This window comes from Trematomus bernacchii, unplaced genomic scaffold (genome assembly GCF_902827165.1).
Source record: "Trematomus bernacchii unplaced genomic scaffold, fTreBer1.1, whole genome shotgun sequence".
NCBI classification, from domain to species: domain Eukaryota; kingdom Metazoa; phylum Chordata; class Actinopteri; order Perciformes; family Nototheniidae; genus Trematomus; species Trematomus bernacchii.
Genome location: NW_022987714.1, coordinates 19,695,207 through 19,716,371, shown reverse-complemented (window position 1 = coordinate 19,716,371; position 21,165 = coordinate 19,695,207). Strand labels below are relative to the sequence as shown.

Below are 21,165 nucleotides of genomic sequence, written 5' to 3'. Positions count from 1 at the left end.
TTTTGTACTCTGGTTTGTTCAATGTCTTGTCTCTATGAGTGGGCTTCGCAAAGTCTGAGAAAATAATCCTGATGATGTCCACATCTTACATTCATTTAGGCTTGAGTCCTTAGACTCAAAATTAATACGGAAAAAAATCTGCATTTTAAAACACAATGTGAGGTCTTACTGTCCAGCAGTTACCAATGTGTCAAGTTTGTGGAAGTGCAATGCTACATTTTAAGCATTCCAAATACTTTTTTAATAGAATGTGGCAATCATAACATTTAAATGTATGTAATTTATAAAAAAAACTGCCCCAAAAAATGTAGTTATCAAGCAATTTAAGCAAGTTATTCTGCAGGTCTCCCTTGAAAAAAAGATCGTTGATCTCAATGGGATTTTTCACCTGGTTAAATAAAGGCTACAAACAAATCAAAACTAAAACTAAATCCCAGCCTAAATATGTGTCCCCTCCCCAGTGTGTCAAGACCCACTAGTATACCATAGTATGAGAAGAGACCATCCTCTCTCTTTCTCCTGCTATGAGAAAAATGTAGGTATAGCAATGAGCTAATGAGATTAGCTGCTGATAAGAAGTCTTACTCGGTAGCGTTGTGCATGAATGTGCTCATGCTTTTAGTGAACTAAACATATCCATTTTGCACTGATATCTGTATATCCCCTCTCCGCCGTCAAAGAGTCAGGAGTCAACTGGATGAGCAACAAGGTTTCAGTTGTTAGGATTCTGTTCCTCCGCGGATACTGTTCTGGGGGCCCGTATCATGTGCGTGTTGCTGAGACTATTTTCAAGTTGTTATTGAGCCTACATTACGACCATTCAACCCAGTCTCACGACATTTCGTGTAATAGTCACGAAATTAATTTAATCTATTGATTCGTGTTCACCAACACGATTTTCGCATTTTTTTCGTGTCACACAGAACGATTTTAAAAGCAATGTATTTCTATTGGTAGTATGTTTCGTGCCTGCACCACGTCTTTTTGTCCGGTCGGGTCTTGGAAGACCAGAAGCTGTGTGGTTCATAAAAACATGTTATTACTCAATATCTTACCCTAAGCCTAACCCTATCCCTTTTATTTTAAATTGTATAATATCTGAGTTTTTTTGCCGTCCGCGAGGAAAAGAAATGTGGCTCAGAGCCTCAGAATACTGACATCAGTATTTTTTTTTATTTTTTTTTCCTTCTAATTTGTTATTATTTGGTGCAGGCACGAAACATACTACCAATATAAATACATTGCTTCTAAAATCGTTCTGTGTCAGAAAACTGAAATCTGTATTTTTTTTTATCTGTTTTTCCTTCTAATTTGTTATTATTTACATTGCTTTTAAAATCGTTCTGTGTGACATGAAAAAAAATGGCAAAATCGTGTTGGTGAACACGAATCAATAGATTAATTTCGTGACTATAACACGAAATGCCGTGAGACTGTGTTGGACCATTGGGATGTATCGTACTAACAGACCGTCCAAGAAGTCTGTGTTTTTCAGTAAGTTAAATTCTAGTATTATTTTATTTATGTCAGCACTGTTAGCACTAATTAGCAGGTATTGGTATGTCTGCTCCATACACTGTATTAAATAGGGGCTGCTCAGGCGTGTTAGCTTACTGTAGCTCTAGCCAGTTAGCTAGCTAATGATTTAGCTTTTGAGCAATTGGCCAAAATGTTTAAACTGAAGTTAATGCTTGACATACAGTATAGGCAGGGAACTCTGGTTCTTTATACATCCAAAACTTAATAGAGAATATTTTTTGGTTTACATTTATATATTGACCATAATATTATTATTATTATTGACCTGTTATGCCCCACCTTAAGGTGGCCCCATTAGACTAACAAAATCCCAACTCTGACCCAAATACAACACAGAAGACACCTTTAAAACAATCAAATCCATATAAGATTCATTATAATCAACATGTGAAATATACAAATATCAATCCTAGGCTAAGAGGTCAAAATACAGCAGTCCCCACACCAGAGGCCTCCCTCTTCTGCTGCTGCACTGGAGTTTTCAGACGTTCCTTATCCAGGTGCAGCTCGTCTGAACCTCGTTGCAGCGACGCATCCAACCCAGTCTCACAGCATTTCGTGTTATAGTCACGACATTAAAATCTATTGATTCTTGTTCACCAACACGATTTTCTCCTTTTTTTTTTCGTGTCACACAGAACGAAAAAGCAATGTATTTCTATTGGTAGTATAATTTGTGCCTGCACCACGTCTTTCTGTCCGGTCGGGTCTTGGAAGACCGGAAGCTGTGTGGTTCATAAAAACATTTTCTTACTCAATATCAAGCCACGATTATTGTTTTTATTTTAAATTCTATAATGTTGAACTTTTTTTGCCGTCCGTGAGGAAAATAAATGGGGCTCAGAATACTGAAATATGTATTTTTTAAATCTTTTTTTCCTTCTAATTTGTTATTCTTTTCTAAATAACACACTGTTATTTACTCAACAATAACACTCAAATATCCTTGTTTTTATTTATTTGTTTAATTCTATAATCTCTGGCTTTTTTGCCGTCCGTCAGGAACTGAATTTCAAAATAATGTCACCGGTTACAGACGTAGGCCTACAGTATATATGGGACATTTTGAGTGTCATTATTGCGATACACACCCACTGAACTGATTACCCAATATCCTCAGCTATGGTTGAAGCTCGGTGATTGGATGTTTTAGCCGCAATGCACGTTGGGATATGGTGTTTATGCGATATGAAATCCGAAAACATTTAAAGAAAAGAAAATAATACTTTAATCCGAGTGTGCTTGCTTTTCTCTTTGAAAGTCATCACATAACGGCATTGTAATACACGGTTCGGCTGCATTCAATATTACATATCTGCCGTAGTTCTTTATTTATAGAGCCCTGATTAAAAGACTTTTCTGGAAAAACTGGAAGAACTGCCACCGAAACTGAATAAGTGACATAGATCATAAATAAAACCACCTAGTGGTTAAAGCACGTTATTGCATTTTTTTGTTGAATATGTTATATTTGATGAAAAAAATATTAAGAGTACCGTAATTTTCGCACTATAAAGCGCACCTGAATATAAGCAGCAGCAGCTAAATTGAATGATGTGTACATATATAAGCCGCACTGGACTATAAGCCGCAGGTGTTTTAATGTTTAATTACCATATCTAAGGGTTCGTGCACAGAGGGGATTGTCGGGAAAGAGATGGCTGTTTGAGGAAGCTCCCATTTATTAACATTTCAACAAACAAGTTGCATATTTGCATAACGTATTCAAGTGTTACCATTTAGTGCAATAGTAGCTACAGAACATGTACTGTGCTGTGTAAACTGTACTGTATCACATAGCGTTTCAGACACACAAACTTTTCAACTTTCAAACTTAGGAGAGGTTACGTCTTCTTTGTGTTATAAGATAGGACTGGCAGGGTCAGTCAAACCTGGTCGTTATCCCGCGGAGCTCCTGTCCCGGTCCCTTGCGCTCTCTCGGCCCGGTGTCTACAGGGCTAGCCCGAGGATCCCCCGCTAGCATCCCCCGCTAGCAACAGGCCTTCAAAACAATGTTAGAGGCTCTCCTGAAACAGCGTCAAAACGGGTATATTTCCCGGGCTTTAATATACGCTTTGTTTCACTCGTTTGTTGTTTTGCTCCTCCGTGTTTTCAGAGCAAGTCGTCGGAGCTGTAAAAATCCATAGATTAGCCGCACCGTTATATAAGCCGCAGGGTCGAAAAATGGGAAAAAAGTCGCGGCTTATAGTCCGAAAATTACGGTACATACAAAATAGGGGGAAAGTAGAAGGTCAATGATAAAAATATAGAATATAAAAAGTCAAGAAGATACTGTAAGTGATCTCTACAATAAAACAGTTTAGTGCCGGATGTACAAAGATATTAATTGGAGGATGTGCAAAACAGAAAAACTAATTAACCTTTATTTAAACATTAAAGAATACTTTAGGTTAAGGTCGTCTTTTAAATAACAAAAAAGCTTTGGGGGTATCTACAGATAAATATTAAGCCTGACAAAGTACTTAACGTCTAATATATTGCTTTCCTGCGATGTTAACTATGTTGAAGCACTTATTTTAACTGATATTATAGATATGAATTATACTCTTATAAGATGTATGTAGATCAGTGGCGAGCTGTGACTTTTATACCTAGGCCCTCTGACCCCCCCCCCCCCCCCCTGTCGAAAATTATAAAAGTAGGGTAGACATGTGGATATTATCCGGCTGAACAAAACGTGCATTTATCTAACAGGTTAGTTTTCCACAGACCTTATTTCTAGCTATTTTCCAAAATCCTATGGAGAAATCCCATTGCTTTTTTGTCGAGGGAACCCATGCGCAGCTTACTTCTGGGTTTTAGGACGCGTCACTGCACCACTTTAAACACATGCATCAACTTCACAGCAGGCGGAACTTGTCATAAAGTCCGCGAAAATAAAGCCCACCCATTTAGAGGGAAGATATGATTGGTCAATTGTACTGTCATTTGACATTACTCTCTCGTTGGGCCCTCTGTGAATTTACAGCAGGACCACCAATCAGTTCCTGTCTTCACAGTAACTCTAGAGATGGGCGAGTCCTGATTAATCCGGATCATTAACCCGGATCCTAGAAATGAGCTGGTCGTGACGAGTCTCCCTCTCCATTAACCCGAGTCCTTTGAGTCCTACACCTGGTGACGTACAAATTAAAACTATAAATTGCGTCACTCGCTACTCTCTTTATAACATGTAAAATTACCCCAGTCCATCTGCCTACCCTTTAGCAAGTAGGATAGCTGCCAGAAGTTATCGTTTGGCTCAGGGGAGGGGACGCGGATCAGTGAAACTTCCTGCAGACTCGTGGGGACTCAGAGGAGCCGACGGCTCCTAACCGTAATAGCATAGCAGATCCAGAGATCCATACTCGTCATGTGCACGAGCATAGCCCCTCCTCCAGCACCCGGCTCCCGCGGCTATATTATGCACGAGTCAACAGCATACTCAGAGATTTGCAAATCCTGGCTCACTGTGCAAAACATAGCAGACTCGTGCGGACTCAGAGCTGTAACCGTATAGCAGCAGATCCAGAGATCCAGCAGACTCGTCATCATGCACGATTCAACAGCAGACTCAGATTCGCTAAATCGCAAAATGACCCTTTTTTTTGTGATCAATATGTTTTATTAAAGCAAAAGACACCACTTTACACACATGTAACACATACAAACACCAGTATTGCAATGATTACGCAGTCCATGAGAAAATATGGGGGGCATATGATTAGATATAATTATATGTTTAATAATAATAATTGTATAATTAAGACATTTTATATATTCTAACTGTTTTGCAATTTTCTATCATTTGTCATTATTTGTTTCTTTTTGTGTGCTATGTTCAAAATAAACGTTTTGCCAAGTAAGATCCTTATTGGAAATGCAGCTATTACACGCAGGAGACTGTTGCACAACATGACAATTTTGTTAGAAGTCTACACTGAAACTTCATTTAGAGCCGGAAACATAATGGACTTAATCAAAATCGCGGGATCCGTGAATCCAGGTCAATGATCGAGAGAGACCAGTAGCCTACGAGTTAGTCAGCGGAACTTCACAGACTCAGATTCGCAAATCCTGACTCACTGTGCAAAACACAGCAGACTCGTGCGGACTCAGAGCCGTAACCATATAGCAGCAGATCCAGAGATCCAGCAGACTCGTCCTCATGCACGAGTCAACAGCAGACTCAGATTCGCAAAAAAGCCAGAGATTATAGAATTAAACAAATAAATAAAAACAAGGATAATTGTGTGTTATTGTTGAGTAAATAACAGTGTGTTATTTAGAAAAGAATAACAAATTAGAAGGAAAAAAAGATTTAAAAAATACATATTTCAGTATTTCTGAAAGAAATGGTCTTTTCCTCACGGACGGCAAAAAAGTCAGACATTATAGAATAAAAAATAAAAACAATAATCGTGGCTTGATATTGAGTAAGAACATTTTTTTTATGAACCACACAGCTTCCGGTCTTCCAAGACCCGACCGGACAAAAAGACGTGGTGCAGGCACGAAACATACTACCAATAGAAATACACTGCTTTTAAAATCGTTCTGTGTGACACGAAAAAAAGGGGAAAATCGTGTTGGTGAACACGAATCAATAGATTAAATGTCGTGACTATAACACGAAATGCCGTGAGACTGGGTTGACGTATCACACCTGGGCAGAGGAGCTAGAGGGAAAAGGAACAGGGGACACATACAGCCGTAACAGACCTTAATACATTAATATAAATTGCATAATAGATTGATTACCAGTTGCTCTGTGAAAGTACACATTAGTGAAGTTCAATGTTTCTTAGACGCAAAAGGCCAATTGAGGATTTTATCAATCGAGGAACATGACAACACTTTTACATGTATCTTTGCATTTAACACAGAGTCTTTATCATACATTGAGAATGCCATGGTCCTTGTTTTTAGCTTATGTGTTTATGTGTTTTATCTTAAAAAGTAATTTCCCCCTGTGATATTTCTGTTACTAACTGTCTTTGTGTGTTTTCTCGCCTGTTTTGATTGTCTGTCCTGGCCTAATTAGTTTCACCTGTTCCCCATCAGCCATGCAACCACCTGGACTTCTGTACGCCTGACCTTTATCCCCTCATCAGTTCAGATGATACAAAGTATTGTATTGTTGCTTGTATGTCGTGCAACATGAAGCAAAGTTCTATTTTCCTTGCCTGAAATTGAAAGTATTTTCAGTTAAGTCTACATGTCTCCTGCATTTGGGTCCACCCTTGCTCCACTGAAAAATAATTGCAAAAAGATGTTGTCACATACAGTTTGTGTTAACTTGTGGTAAATATGAGTTCCCATTTTAGACTTAACATTTATACTCCAATTTCCTTGGTACCCTACTGTAAAAACCACATTTAAATACCAAGTTGGGTACAGAACTATATGACACAAACCTTTTATGAATACCAGCCACTGATACCTTACCATTATGTTATCTTTTTGTCGTATTTTCATTAAGAAAGGACATGCCTGGAGGACACTGTGCCTAACATTTTAGAAGCCCAGCAAAGAGGAACAAGCTTGGTAAGTGACAGCCCTACTCCTGTTAGAGCTATGAGGAGCTTGCAGATGTAGACACTGGGAGCAGTGCCAACAGTCTTGCCGTCGCTCAGAGCAATGTCATGATGATGGAAGACAGCTGAACAGCCTTTGTTGCTCAAGGTGTTATGCATATTGACATTGCTCTGGGAATGTATCTTTGATTGATCACTGCTACATTGTTTTTGAGTCTCCGATAGCACTAGAAATGACATCTTCTAAAGTGGAGGAAAAACGTTGTTGAGCTCGCAAAAAGCTGAGGTTGAAAATCCAGCAGACAAGGAGAAGCAATGCCAGAGTTTTCTCCGTGAAAACTTTCATGAAAGTGCTGCAGAATAAAGTTCTAATATCAACTGTATGTGCATCTCTTTTTGATGGTGTTCCCCAGGAGTGTTTCTGACAGTACACATAAATAAAGTTAGTGTCTTCCAAAAACTTCACTACACTTCAACTCTCAAAAGTCAGAGAGAAGGTTCACTTGGCTTTGCTTCATCCTCAGACCATTGCACAATTGTTCAGTAGCATCAAGAATATCCGGAATTTAATGTTGCTTCATTCACAGCTTTAAAAAGTCATAATGCTGTGAAGAAGAAAGCAGGAAACACAGTTTGCTCATTGACGATGGATGAAATGTACACTCATAAGCAAACTAAGTATAGGGGGGACCAAATTCATGTCTATGTTGTCATTGGTGTTGGTGAGATGGAAATCTTTGTGTCCTTACAGTATGTTTGTTGCAATTAAGTCTTTCTTTCTTATCAACAGAGCCAGAGCAAATGGAGCAAACGTCGCCCTAGAGAGCCTTGTTTAGGCTTTGTGCAATCAGAGTTAGGGTGGTCACATAGATGTGTGATGGACCCTACCAAAACTTTGCAATGATCAGAGAGTTTGGTGACAACTTGGATATCATGGACATGAGATCTTACTTTCTCCCTCCTGAGGATCAGACACAAAGAGACCTTGTGCTCTGGATCTCTGGAATGGAACTTATGCTTTTGAGCATTGTGAGCAAAAGTCAAGTATCCCCAGTTCATCAGATATTCAGCCACAGTTCAGTTCTATTCAAAACACCTATCAAGCCAGCAACGGTGCAAATGGAATTTTAGAAGAAACTGATTCGCTTGTTTGTGGGCTCAAAGTGAAAAACAGAGACCAGAAATGTGAACATGTGCATGCCACAAAAACACACATCTGGTTAATGCGCATTTAGTGCAATATAATGATGTTGTTAACTTCTTCAATGGTTTTGAAAAACTTTAGAAAAGTCTTTATTTTACAGTCACTGCACATGCCTGGTTTTTGATAAATCTGTTTTGTTTAAATGTTGTACGAAGGAAAACAAGTGCAAAAGGAGATCTGAAGTTAGGAGTGTTAAAAGACATGCAGACACAGTAAATCATTTTTCATACTAACAGAGACAGACCAGACAGGTGTTAATAAGAAAATAGAGCAAATGTGTTTAAATTAATTAGGAATAATAATCTTTTTTTTTCATTGCTTGAGTATTGTGCATAGTACTCATGCCTGTGTGTTAGTTGAAGATGTGTTGTTAAAGGTTTTTTATTGTCTTGTGTCCTTAAGCATTTGTCATTTTATTTGTATGTGTTTTTGTCACGAACTTGAAAACACAAGGTAGTAGGACTCAAATAAACGACCCCAGGAGACAGAGGTAAAGAAAGAAAGAAAAAGGCAAATAATGCCACAAAAAAGGATCGACCCTCTTGACGAGGTGAAAAAACTACAAATCAAAAGGTATCAACAAAAATTCCCTCAGTAAGAGGATCAAAACTAACCATCAGAAAAATACCGCAAAAACGGTTGTCAGAAAGTATCAACGGAAAATCACTCACAGAATGAGGAACAAAACTTACTAGAACAAAACTCTGGAAAATGAATTAGGTAACTTGACGAAGGCAGACACACACACACACAAGGATAGGGAGTCAAGGGACCTGGAATGAGACACAAAAGGTGGCCGTGTCTCAATTCAGGGGCTGCGTCTCACTTCGGTTAAATGGAATCCTTGCGCCCCTCACTTGCGTCGTTTCCCTGCGTCTAGTCCAGGGGTGTCAAACTCAAATAGACAGTGGGCCAAAATTAAAAAATGGGTACTCGTCGAGGGACGGACTGGTTCAATGTTTATTGCAAAACTTATTGAAATGAACTTATTGCACATATTAAACCTAGAACTAACAAAGCTTAAATGATTGCCTATAAAAACAACATTAAATAATCAGTTGTATTAATTACTTATGGCTCTATCTGCAGCTTTTCCGGAGTCATTTCTTATGATTACATTTCTCCACAGGCCAACAACAGCTTCAAAAAAACTCAAAGAATAAACCAAACATGCCCTGTTGTCGTGAGAAACAAAGTGCAGAAGGAAACATCCATGTAAACTCAGTTTGCTGCTCTGTGATGCTAGTTCAAGCCAGATACTTGGCATCTCATCTTGGGTGCAAGTTCATCAATGTTTGGGCTCAGGCTCTGAGCTGAGGAGATCCTCAGGATTAAGTGAAGGTGTGCGTGCAATATACCGACGGGCCAGATCTAATAGTAATTAGAAATTATCCTGCGGGCCGAAATGAAATCCACCAAGGGTTTGATTTGGCCCCCGGGCCTTGAGTTTGACACATGTGGTCTAGTCCCTCCCACCAGGGAAGCATGAAGAGACGCAAGGAAACCACGAGAAGCAGGGAAATGAGTTTTAAGAGCAATGGGACGTTGTTTCCTCCGGAGCGTCACGTGAAGCGACGTCCGTTTGTGATGACGCCGCACAGCTGATCGTCTGACAGCAGCTCTGTCCCCGTTTTTTTCACAAACACCCCCGCCTCTGTTAGTACACATTTACTGACACAAACATTTGTATCATCTGTTGTAGACCCAAATAAATCAAATCAAATAAGAAGTCATTCTCAAAAAAGATAAACGCCATTCTTAAAATGTATAAACGAACATTAGTTTGATTAATATTGATTAGAGTGCACAATAGACATAAAATAATTGAGAGAAGAAAAAGAGATATGTTATCTATCAAAACCCAGTTAGATTAACATTCATTGGATTGCACACTTAGTTTGTTTGTGTGGATATGTAGCTAATTAACATTTTAAATAGCACTTAATGACTGACTGAATGGAAATGACAATAAATGAAAATGTAAAACGAAAAAAGCGATCATGAAAATGTTTCCAATAAATAAATAAAATGATTTTTGACCACTTTGTTGTTCAGACAGTGGCGTAACTATCGACGGTGCAGCCGGTGCAACGCACCGGGGCCCAGAGCCGGCAAGGGGCCCATGCAAAAAAAATAATAATAATAATAAAAAAGAAATTTGGGGGCCCCAATGGCATTGGCCGGTTCACGCAGTCTTCAAAGTAACCAAGCAACCTAAATTAATTTGTAATTTGTCTGTCCAATGACCTTGCTCCCTTTCATGTCATGTGATACCTTGCGTGACGAGCAAACCATTTAATCAACCTGTACTGTAGCTAGCAGCAGCAAGTTCGGTAGCATTATAAAAAATGTAATAGCTTGCATTTATAATGTACAGCAAACCAAAGCACAAGAGCAACGCTCAAAAGAGAAAGGACAAGAGAGAACAAGGAGATGTAACAGCTAAACTGACAAAATTAGTTTTTTTGTCATACATCGTCCTCGAAATCGAGCGCTAACGTTAGCAATGTTGACGTGCAGCGGCAGCCGGAGCCGGAGGCTAACGATAGCTCACCACCATCATTGCCATCTAGCTCCACAAGTGAAGCTGTATCCGTGGCTGTGGCTGTGTCTGGATTTGGCTGTGCCCGGCGGTGGTCCAACAGTTCCCCCAAGGGCCCCAACCGATAGGGGACTCTATGGCGCTATTGAGACCCCCGACACCAAGATCAAAAGCTATATTATAGCAACCGGTCTATGTAGGCCTACCGGCCCATTCCCCAGAGACAAACATCAAGGAAACAGGTTTAATCCTCTTCTTAGTTCGCTGTGCCGTTGTCAGGCTGTGGTGGTCTGAGGCCAGGGCAGGCTGTTGTTGCTAGCCTATACATGTGGCGCTTCTGAGTGGTTGTGTATGTCCGTGCGCTTATGTTTGGGGCGATATGGGGGGGGATTATTTTCTAATCATAAATCTAATCGATAGAAAATCGAAAATTATAAGAGATGGGTAGACATGTGGAGATTATCCGGCTGAACAAAACGTGATCCGTCTCTTAAATGTGTGTCAACCACAGACCTTATTTCCAGCTATTTTCCAAAATCCTATGGAGAAATTGCATTGCTTTTTTGTCGAAGGAACCGGAAGAAGTTTACTTCCGGGTTTTAGGACGCATCACCAGAGTTGGGTGTAACGCGTTACTGTAATAATATTACTTTTGTCGGTAACGGAGTAGTGTAACGCGTTACTTTTATAATTCAGTAATCACACTACAGTTACTAACATTGCCCCGACACGCGTTACTTCGTTACTTTTATAAAATCAGTCAGCGATAACTTTCGAGGGGTGGAGGTATGCCCATTATTTTGAGTTTGTCCGAAGAATAGACAGGAATGTGACGGTGAGGTGCAAACTGTGTCCAGGCCAGAAGCTGTTATCCACTGCTGTAAACACCACGTCAAACCTCAACAAACACCTGCAAAGAACACATGCTAAGGTGAAGCTAATAGCTAAGGACCCCCCGAACCCAGAGTGAGGATGTTGTGAGTGCGCCGTGCCGACTCCGAAGCAGCAAAAATTACCGGTAACCAAAGCAGAGATGGACAGGCTTGTAGCATCTTTCATAGTAGAGAAAATGTTGCCCATTTGCACAGTGGAATCACCATCGCATCGTTCAGAGATATACTGCGCAAAATACAGATAGCAGGAGACAGAGGACAGCCATAGTCAGAGCTATCTGGATCAGTCTTATGCGACAATGGAAACTGAACTAAAGAGAACATTTGAAACTTTAGCAGTCTGCGTGATCTGCCTGTAGGGAGGGGCGGGCCGGCCCTGCGAGTAAAGTAACGAGTAAAGTAACGAGTAAGTAACGAGTTACTTTATGTAGAGAGTAACGAAGTAGTGTAATATATTACTTTTTTTTAAAGTAATATGTAATATGTAATATATTACTTTTTTTTAGTAATGACCCCATCTCTGCGCGTCACTGCGGTTCTCTATTGGGACAGCCTTCTTTCGGCGGAAGTGACGTATGTGGTCTACAAATGCAGCCTCCGAAGGGTGCAGCCCCTGAATTGAGACACGGCCAGAGAGTACCAAAATAAAACAGGAAGTGGGAGACAAGACAAAAATTACTTAACAAAACATGAAACATGACAAGACTAACATTTTGGACGAGACACAACAGTTTTGTCTCAAGGAATGCAATCAGGCAGTCCACAGTTAAACTGTATATGCAATTTACTTGGAAAACACATTAAAGTAAAGTTATACACTGTCAGTGGCAAATCTTAGTGAGTGAAATTTTACCATAATGGATGTGTTAGAAAATGACCATCGCCATCATAAAGGAGCAGTTATTCAGACTGATCAAAAGAGCACAAATCCGTAATATGCAACCTGTTTTGAAGCATATGTGCAATGTCCCCTACTGTTATCCTCTTAGGCGACTTTAACATCCACATTGACGACCCATCCAATGTTTTTGCAAATGATTTAATCTCACTCCTGGACTGCCTCGATATCACACAACATGTCAACATCCCAACAAATAACAAAGGTCACATACTGGACTTACTCTGCTGCACTGGCATCACTCCCATTAACCTTGCTGTCATTGAATTCCCCATTTCTGACCATAAAGCTGTAATTGTTGATATCCATGCCCCCCTTTCCAAAGCCAAAGAACAACGGTCCATCACCTTCAGAAACATTAAACACATTAACCCCGCAGATCTCACCACTCTGACCCCAATCCTCCATCATCCGCCCACCCTGCTGACCTGGTGAATCACTATAATAACTGTCTCTCCTCTTCCCTCACTGGGCCAGGGGGCTCCCCTGAAAACTCGCAAAGTTTCATTTACCCACTCCGCCCCCTGGTTCACCTCTGAGCTACGTCAGCTCAAAACAACTGGCCGCCGACTGGAGCGGCTGTGCAAAAGCACCGGACTGTCAGTTCACACGCAAATGTACTCGGATCACCTTCACCTCTACAAGAACGCGCTTTCCAATGCCAAATCCTCTTATTACTACAACCTCATCAGCACTGGTAACAACAGAGTTCTCTTCTCCACAGTCAGTCACCTACCCTCTCCAACCCTTCACTTCCAAGACCCTTGAGAGGGTGGTTGCCGCACAGCTTCAGTCCCATCTTGACACAAACAACCTCCATGAACCCTTTCAATCTGGTTTCCGCCAAAAACACAGTACTGAAACAGCCCTGGTTAAAATCACCAACGACCTCCTCGTGCATCTGACTCCGGACTTCTCCCCATCCTCATCCTCCTTGACCTCAGCGCTGCATTCGACACCATTTCTCACTCACTACTCCTGGACCGCCTGGCTGGCATTGGGATCACTGGTGTTGCACTCTCCTGGTTCTCATCATACCTCACTGACAGACAACAGTTTGTACAACTCGGTAATCACAAGTCACAAGAAAGTGCTATTTCACTGGGTGTCCCCCAGGGGTCAGTACTGGGTCCACTCCTATTTATCATATATCTCCTCCCCCTGGGCACAATCCTCCGTCACCATGAGGTTAATTTTCACTGCTACGCCGACGACACACAGGTCTACATTTCCTCCAAACCCACCACTGCCCTGCCCTGCCCCCCACCTCCCTCACCACCTGCCTTGAGGACATCAGGAGCTGGATGAGCAGGAATTTCCTGAAGCTTAACAGTAGCAAAACTGAGGCCCTGCTCATCGGCTCCAAATCCTCCCTCACCAAGTCACAAAACACCCCAGCACCAAACATCATCATCGACGGCTTCCCCATACCATTCGCTGCCCAAGTGAAAAGCCTCGGTGTCATTCTGGACGGCTCCCTCTCATTCGCACCACACATTCAAAACATCACCCGCACTGCCTTCTTCCATCTTCGGAACATCTCCAGACTCCGCTCATCTCTGTCCCAACCCAGCACTGAAATCCTGGTCCACTCATTCGTCGGATTGATTACAGCAATGCACTTCTGACTGGCCTTCCCATCAAACTCCTCGATAGACTGCAAATAATCCAGAACTCTGCTGCCCGGATCATCACCCGCACCAACTCATCCGACCACATCACCCCCATTCTCACTCAGCCACACTGGCTTCCTGTACGCTACCGTATTGACTACAAACATCTTCTACTCACTTATAAAGCTCTCCATAACCTTGCCCCCATCTACATCACCGACCTCCTTCAGGAGTACACCCCCTCCCGCACCCTCCGCTCTTCGTCCGTAGGACTTCTCACCGTCCCAAGCTCTCGCCTCAAAACCATGGGTGCTCGAGCTTTCAGCTGCTCGGCTCCCAGACTCTGGAACTCCCTGCCACTACACATCCGACACACTGTACAACACACACCTACACACTGTACCACACACACCTACACACTGTACAACACACACCTACAGCTCCTAAAGCATATATATATATCAGGATACAGCCGTTGTGTATTTTATTATGTGAAGCACTAAATGGTCTTAGAAAAATATCGACTCTTTGTTTGTAGATATCTACTAAACTAAAGCATACAAATAAAGAGAGTAGGCCTGTTATACTGAGTGATATATATTATACACACTGCTCTGCTTTCTGCACAGACCTCACAGCTGTTCTCACTGTAAACATTGCGTCGCGATGAAAGCAGTTACTAAAATAATATCTAGGGGATGCATGCAGAGCTGTCATTGGCTGAGATAAGTCCGGCCGTGCGTCACGCCTCCACCGTTCCCGGAAATGCATCCGCAGAGGACCCATCAGTGTATCCTCGGTTATAGCTCCTCCAGAGAGCCTCCTCGATGCTCGGTCCTCGATGTGCATTTAGAGAAATGAGATGTCCTTCAACATGGCGCGCTGAAATCCATTTCCGGGTCACTACCGGAGGACCGAGGAGTCGAGGAGTCGAGGAGGGGAAATTAGAGTATTGAGAAGCCTCTCTTCTGTCCTTTTGTGGCCTTCTGTAGTCCATTTCCTGTTGTTTGTCTTGTTTTACCCCGGCTGATATTTCACTAAATCCACTGTTTGAATTGTTCCCTATGCCCTGTAAGGTGTCCTTGGGTGCTATGAAAGGCGCCCCCCCAAATAAAATGTATATTATTATATTTGTAAAGTGTAAAGTCAATGAGTTCTTAACAGGAACAGAATCACTTCAACTGAAATTATGCATAAAAAAATATACGAGACAACATTTAGATATATTTATTATATATATTACAGTCTATAACAGAGTTGACAGCTATACAATATAAAGAAATAAACATTTAATATAAGTTGTTGATAGATTTTAGGATTTCTTCAAATAAAACAATTTCATTATCACTCTTATAACCTTTTGTCTGCAGTTTGACATCTAAAAATAAAACCCCTTTTTTGCAAAAACAGCAGGCATCTAAAGTTAAAAAATACAGTGGAACCATCGTCACCGGAGTACAGCTCTTTGGCTGAAAGGTAGAAATGATAAACATCTCCATCAAATCACGAATAGCTCCAACACTACACATATTCCATATTGTTCAACCTCAAATCATTTGTGGTAACAGGTTCTAAATGCAAACTATTTAAAGTGATATCTCCAAGATTTTCCACTTATTGTTGACACATGCTGCCTCGAGTTTATAAACCATTACATCATTGTCAATAAAAAGAATGAGCATCTTGGAGATTGTCTGTGACTGAAGAACACGTTCACATGTTACAAACCTTCATGAAACCGTCCTTAAACAAATGTATTAATAAGCCAAGCTCATGTCAAATGTTACAAATGTGCGGATGTGATTCCACGGTGTAGAGATGTGTAATATCTGTTTTAATGCTTTAAAATCTTTTGGGTTGTTAGTGCTCCTAGCGCCCCACAAGCAGGTTGGTTTTATGAACGTAAACTAAAACCAATGACTGGGAGGAAGCAAACAAATCTACAAACTGATGGTACTAATTGGAAAGTGATAGCACACATTAAAAGAAGCTTCCAAATCCCATTTCTTCCTGATTACCCTCTCAATAGAATACGTAAACAGGAACAAGTTGGATCGTGTGATGTGAAAATAAAAAATAAAGAGACAGTCTTCCATGATTGTTACAGGAATTCAATCTGTGTCTACTGTATGTTTCTAAGCTTCAGGTTCACTGTCTGAATTATCCAACTGTTCTTGCTGGAACAAAGGATTGTGAGCCATTTTGTGCAGATCCTCCGGAGCAATCTCTCTCATCGTCCCGTCCATACCGAGCTGCATGGGCTGGATCAGGTTGTTCCTGCAGGGAGAAATGGTTCACATGTGATAGTGTGAGTACAGACTGCAGCATTGAGTGTTGAAAACTGTGTCAGGAATAATTACTGAAGAACATGTGCAGTTAATGCCACTGTGACAATGCCACAAGTGTAAAATAATATGTTTTGATGTAGTTTGTCCCTCTCTCCCCTCCTTAAAGGGGACCTATCATGCAAAATGCACTTTTGTACGTCTTTTATACATGAATATGTGTCCCCGGTGTTCCAGGGAACTCACCAAGTGTCAGAAAACACAACCCTCTCTATTTTCCTCCATACCCAAATCTCTAAAAAAGGGGCTGCAACGGATCTGATAAAAACTGATCCAGATTTGAACACTGTCCTGACGTCAGGACTATTGGGCCAACTCCACCAATCAGGAGGAGACAGCCACGGCCATTGCCGTATGAAAGCGCTGGAGACGCTGTAGTATATATGCCAGGCCTCTAGATGGTGCTCTAGATGGTGCTGTTGCTCACAGAATCAGCCCAGAGCTAGAAATTGTCAAATTGAGCAAAATGAGGCATGGCTAAAATGCATGATCTGTTTGGTATTTTGAAAAAAAAAAAGTATAAATATGCCTTATATAGGTATGGTCCTACACTATATTATTCAAATATAGCATGATAGGTCCACTTTAAAGGAACCCTATTATGCTTTTTGGGGTTTTCTCTTTCCTATAGTGTGATATACTTTATAGGTTTTTATGCAGCATGTAAATGGTCTGCAAAGGTTGACCAATCAAATCAGAGCAGACTGGGATCTGGTTTCAGGGTGAAAAGAGGTGCTGCAGCACAGGCAGTATGAGACACATAAAGAGCCTTTTGAACATTAAAGCATGGAAGCATACAATTATGAACCTGAAATGAGCATAATAGGGCCCCTCTAACATGTCTCCATCAGGTGTGCTGTTCCCCACAGGTGTAATGGGGGCGTGGCCTAGGGAACTTTAAGTTTAGTTGGAAATAAAGGGGAGAGAGGGAGGACGGGCAGCTTGCTCAAGTGAATCAGGAAGCTCTCAGCTTGCTTTCCTTAGATTTATTTTGGAGATATTAATTTATTCAGCCGCACTAGCAAGACACTTCCTGTGGTCTGTGAAGTTGACATCTCTCAAGTTACGTTTGTTTGTGCTTTTGTTATTGAGCAATACATTGTTTTAACCTTGCTACAAACTTTCCTCCGAGTGTTTTTCTTTGGTTGGATTATTCAATATTTAGATGAGCCAAATGAATATCAGCCCCTGTCATAACCAGGTTTTAACAGAAACCTTCATACAGTAACCCATTAAATGTTCAATTATATATTTGTCATATACTGTAGCTGTTGCAATGATTTCAACCAATTTCAAATGTGTGTGTGTGTGTGTGTGCGTGCGTGCGTGCGTGCGTCTGTCTGTCTGTCTGTCTGTCTGTCTGTCTGTCTGTCTGTCTGTCTGTCTGTCTGTCTGTCTGTCTGTCTGTCTGTGTGTGTGTGTGTGTGTGTGTGTGTGTGTGTGTGTGTGTGTGTGTGTGTGTGTGTCATGCTGTTATTGACCTGGACAGTCTGTCAAACATGCTGACCAGCTTCATGGCTTCAATTTCTTTCTGCTCCTCTGTCATCCCCTCCATGGGATCGGGCTGATTCTCCTCCACCACTCCTGTCACCGGGTTAATACTGGAAAAGAAAGGCATAGATAAATATCAAAGGAACAGAAAACCACTTTTTTTTGTTTTAAAGTTAAGCAGCTGTGCATAATTATTTAAACTTTAGTTCACATTGATTGACTGCTCATGAATAAAACACCTCAAGGTCTACTAAGTAGCTGTTTCAATCATATCACATGATCTTCATCAGGTCATGATTGAATTTTGAAACTCAACTTTTAGGTCTTTTTATAAAGTAAAACCAGGACATTTAGACATAAGACAATTGGCCAGACTCCATTTTCTGATGAACATTGTATGATATGAGCAGATACTAACTATACATTTTTGTGTTTCATGTTTTATTTTTTTATTTGAAATGTAGTTTCTCCTTGTGTCTTGTCTTGTTTTACTTCCTGTCTCTGTGTTTTCCCACCTTTGTCATTTGAAGCCCTGATTCCTTCCAGCTGTGTGATCTCCTTGCTGCCTGTGTGTCTTTACCTGTCCTCCCCAGCTGTGTCTTATCAATGTAATAAGTCCTGTGTGTATATCTGTCCTAGTGTTCTCTGTTGGTTTGTCGGTTCTCCGGTCTGGTTCGGTTTGTCATGTGTCCTTGTGTGCCCTCCTTGTGTGCCCTCCTTGTGTGCCCTCCTTGTGTGCCCTCCTTGTTTTGCCCTCCTTGTTTTGCCCTCCTTGTTTTGCCCTCCTTGTTTTGCCGCCCTTGTTCCCCAAATCATCCCAGTTTGTTCCTCGTTTTGTTTTCCTGTTTCATTACCTTTGGTTTTTATCATTTTGCCTGATACCTCTGTGTTTTTTTTCTGTTTTTGCGAACAGCTTTAGTCTGTTTTGCTTTTGGTTTTGTTTACCTGCCTCCATTATGTGTTCTGCATTTAGTTCATCCCTGCTCTACTCTGCATTGTGACACGTTCTGGAGAGCTGCTTTTGCCAATAATCCTAATATCACATTTTCATTTTGTTTCTTTTCATTTAGTGTTCACTATTCTATTGTCCCTGGTGTCAGCCCAGCTGGGTCATCAGTGTACAACCACTGTGAATCGATTGACTGGAGATGAGAGAGAGCTTTTTTTTACCCCTTTGTACTTTTAGCATGCCACACAGTGTCGGACTGCTAATCAGCTGACCGGTAAAGATGCGGCCCATTGCATTCTGACTCTAGGCTGAGAAAAACTGGTTCCAGGGACACAGACATCAGCTCTCTGGTGTATACAACCCCAGAGCTAATGCAGACGACTGAAGCGTACAAAATATAGTCGTGCATGAATGGCTCCAGAACTAAGATCCTGGATAGGGATCAGACTCCTGTCTACAATGAGATGTTCACCTGACTGGATACACCTGTCAGAACAAGAGGATCTTCTTTTAGTGCCATACAACATGAGAGGGAGGCGATGACAGCTCATAGTGCCTATTCACAGAAACACAGTTCAGAGTCTCTCATATGGGACCTAGAGAGGATGCCGTGTGTGGGGGACTTTAACATTCTTGTAGGCAATATAAGGAGAGGACCCAGCTTAAGTATATATGTTTTCCCTTTTCTGCAGCCGGTGAGTCACTTCCTTTTTGGATATTTTTTCTTCTTTGGGCAAGGTTTTGTTTCACTTGGATAATATTTTTGCTTTTTTTGTGACATTTGAGTTCATTTTTGTTTTCAATTGGATTATTCAGCTGTTTTAAGAAAACTGCAGTTTAACTTGGACATTTACTGGCAATTAGGATAAAGAAATAGACTGATTATTACAGCGTTTGTGGTTAGAAGCCTGAAATAAGGTCTGTGGTCAACACTTGCTGAATAGATTTTCATGTTTTGTTCTTCTAAGACATCAAATGTGACAGTAAATAACCGACGGGTGAATGTCTGAAGCTTTTTTTATGTCCTAAAAACTGTGTTAACAAGTAGCTAAATGAGACTACTAAATGTTAGCATGCTCAAAATTAGCCACCTTTGGCTTAGCGTTGGTGTTTTCGGTAATAAGGGTAGCTGACAAAAAGACCTGGTAAACCTTAATGTGAGGTGGGGTCTGCTACGTTTTCAGGGGACTCTTTCCTGCATTGTGAGGGAGATTGAGTACAGTGTGATGGTGGTTCTTACTGGGCCTTGGCCTCTTTATACTCTTCTGTCTCAGACTCTTCATCCTCAGAGTAGATCCCAGAGTCTCTGGCCCCCCTCAGCAGTCCTCTGGCAGCCAGCAGACCGGCAGCATTCCCGTATCCTGTGTACTTAATGAACCTTGAAACTGGATAGAGCAAAGAACACAGGTAAAACAGTAGTATACAAATACTACTGTTTTAACTGTACTTAAGTACGATTTTGGGGTAATTGTACTTTACTTAAGTATATCCATTTAATGCTACTTTATAATTCTACTCCACCACAGTTAAGGAGCCAATATTGTACTTTTTACCCTTCAACAATTATTAAACAAGATTAGTTACTTAGTTACATATTCATATTATACGTTAATACAAAATAAACATAAACTAATACATAAACTATGCTACAAAATGATAGGTTATGATATTGAGCAGCAGTATACAAAGTGATTCAATTAGCTCTAACTTTAGCAACTGTGATGAACACATTAATGCATGCAGCCCGGATCATCACCGGCACCAAGGCCTCAGAACACATCACCCCTATCCTCATCCAACTCCACTGGCTCCCTGTTCAATCCTGTATCAACTTCAAAAACCTACTGCTCACTTACAAAGCCCTACATAACCTGCCACCCCCCTGCCCCCCTCTTATCTGGCTGACCTCCTTCACCCCCTCTCGCTCCCTCCGCTCCTCCTCTGCTGGTCTGCTAACCGTCCCCACCCCACGCCTCGTCACCATGGGTGCTCGGGCTTTTAGCTGCACTGCTCCCAGACTCTGGAACTCCCTCAAAAATTCAAACCTGCCTACTCACTGTAGTGCTCCCCATTATATGTTTCATTTGTGTCCACTTGACTGTCTCCTCCATGATTTCCTGTTTGTGTTTTTATCATGTCCTGTTGCCTATTAGC

At 41.2% G+C, this 21,165-nt stretch overlaps 1 protein-coding gene across 1 annotated transcript in view; it reads right to left on the bottom strand.

The window, feature by feature from the left end:
- Positions 1-15,472: 15,472 nt before the first annotated feature.
- Positions 15,473-21,165, bottom strand: part of ric8a (RIC8 guanine nucleotide exchange factor A) — a 35,152-nt gene continuing 29,459 nt past the window's right edge. Inside the window, exons 12-14 of the mRNA XM_034141199.1 lie at positions 20,252-20,396; positions 18,053-18,172; positions 15,473-16,503 (exon numbers count right to left, since the gene is read on the bottom strand). Coding sequence (XP_033997090.1) covers positions 16,362-16,503; positions 18,053-18,172; positions 20,252-20,396 — 407 coding nt within the window. The 3' untranslated portion in view covers positions 15,473-16,361. The remainder of the gene's footprint in view (positions 16,504-18,052; positions 18,173-20,251; positions 20,397-21,165) is intronic.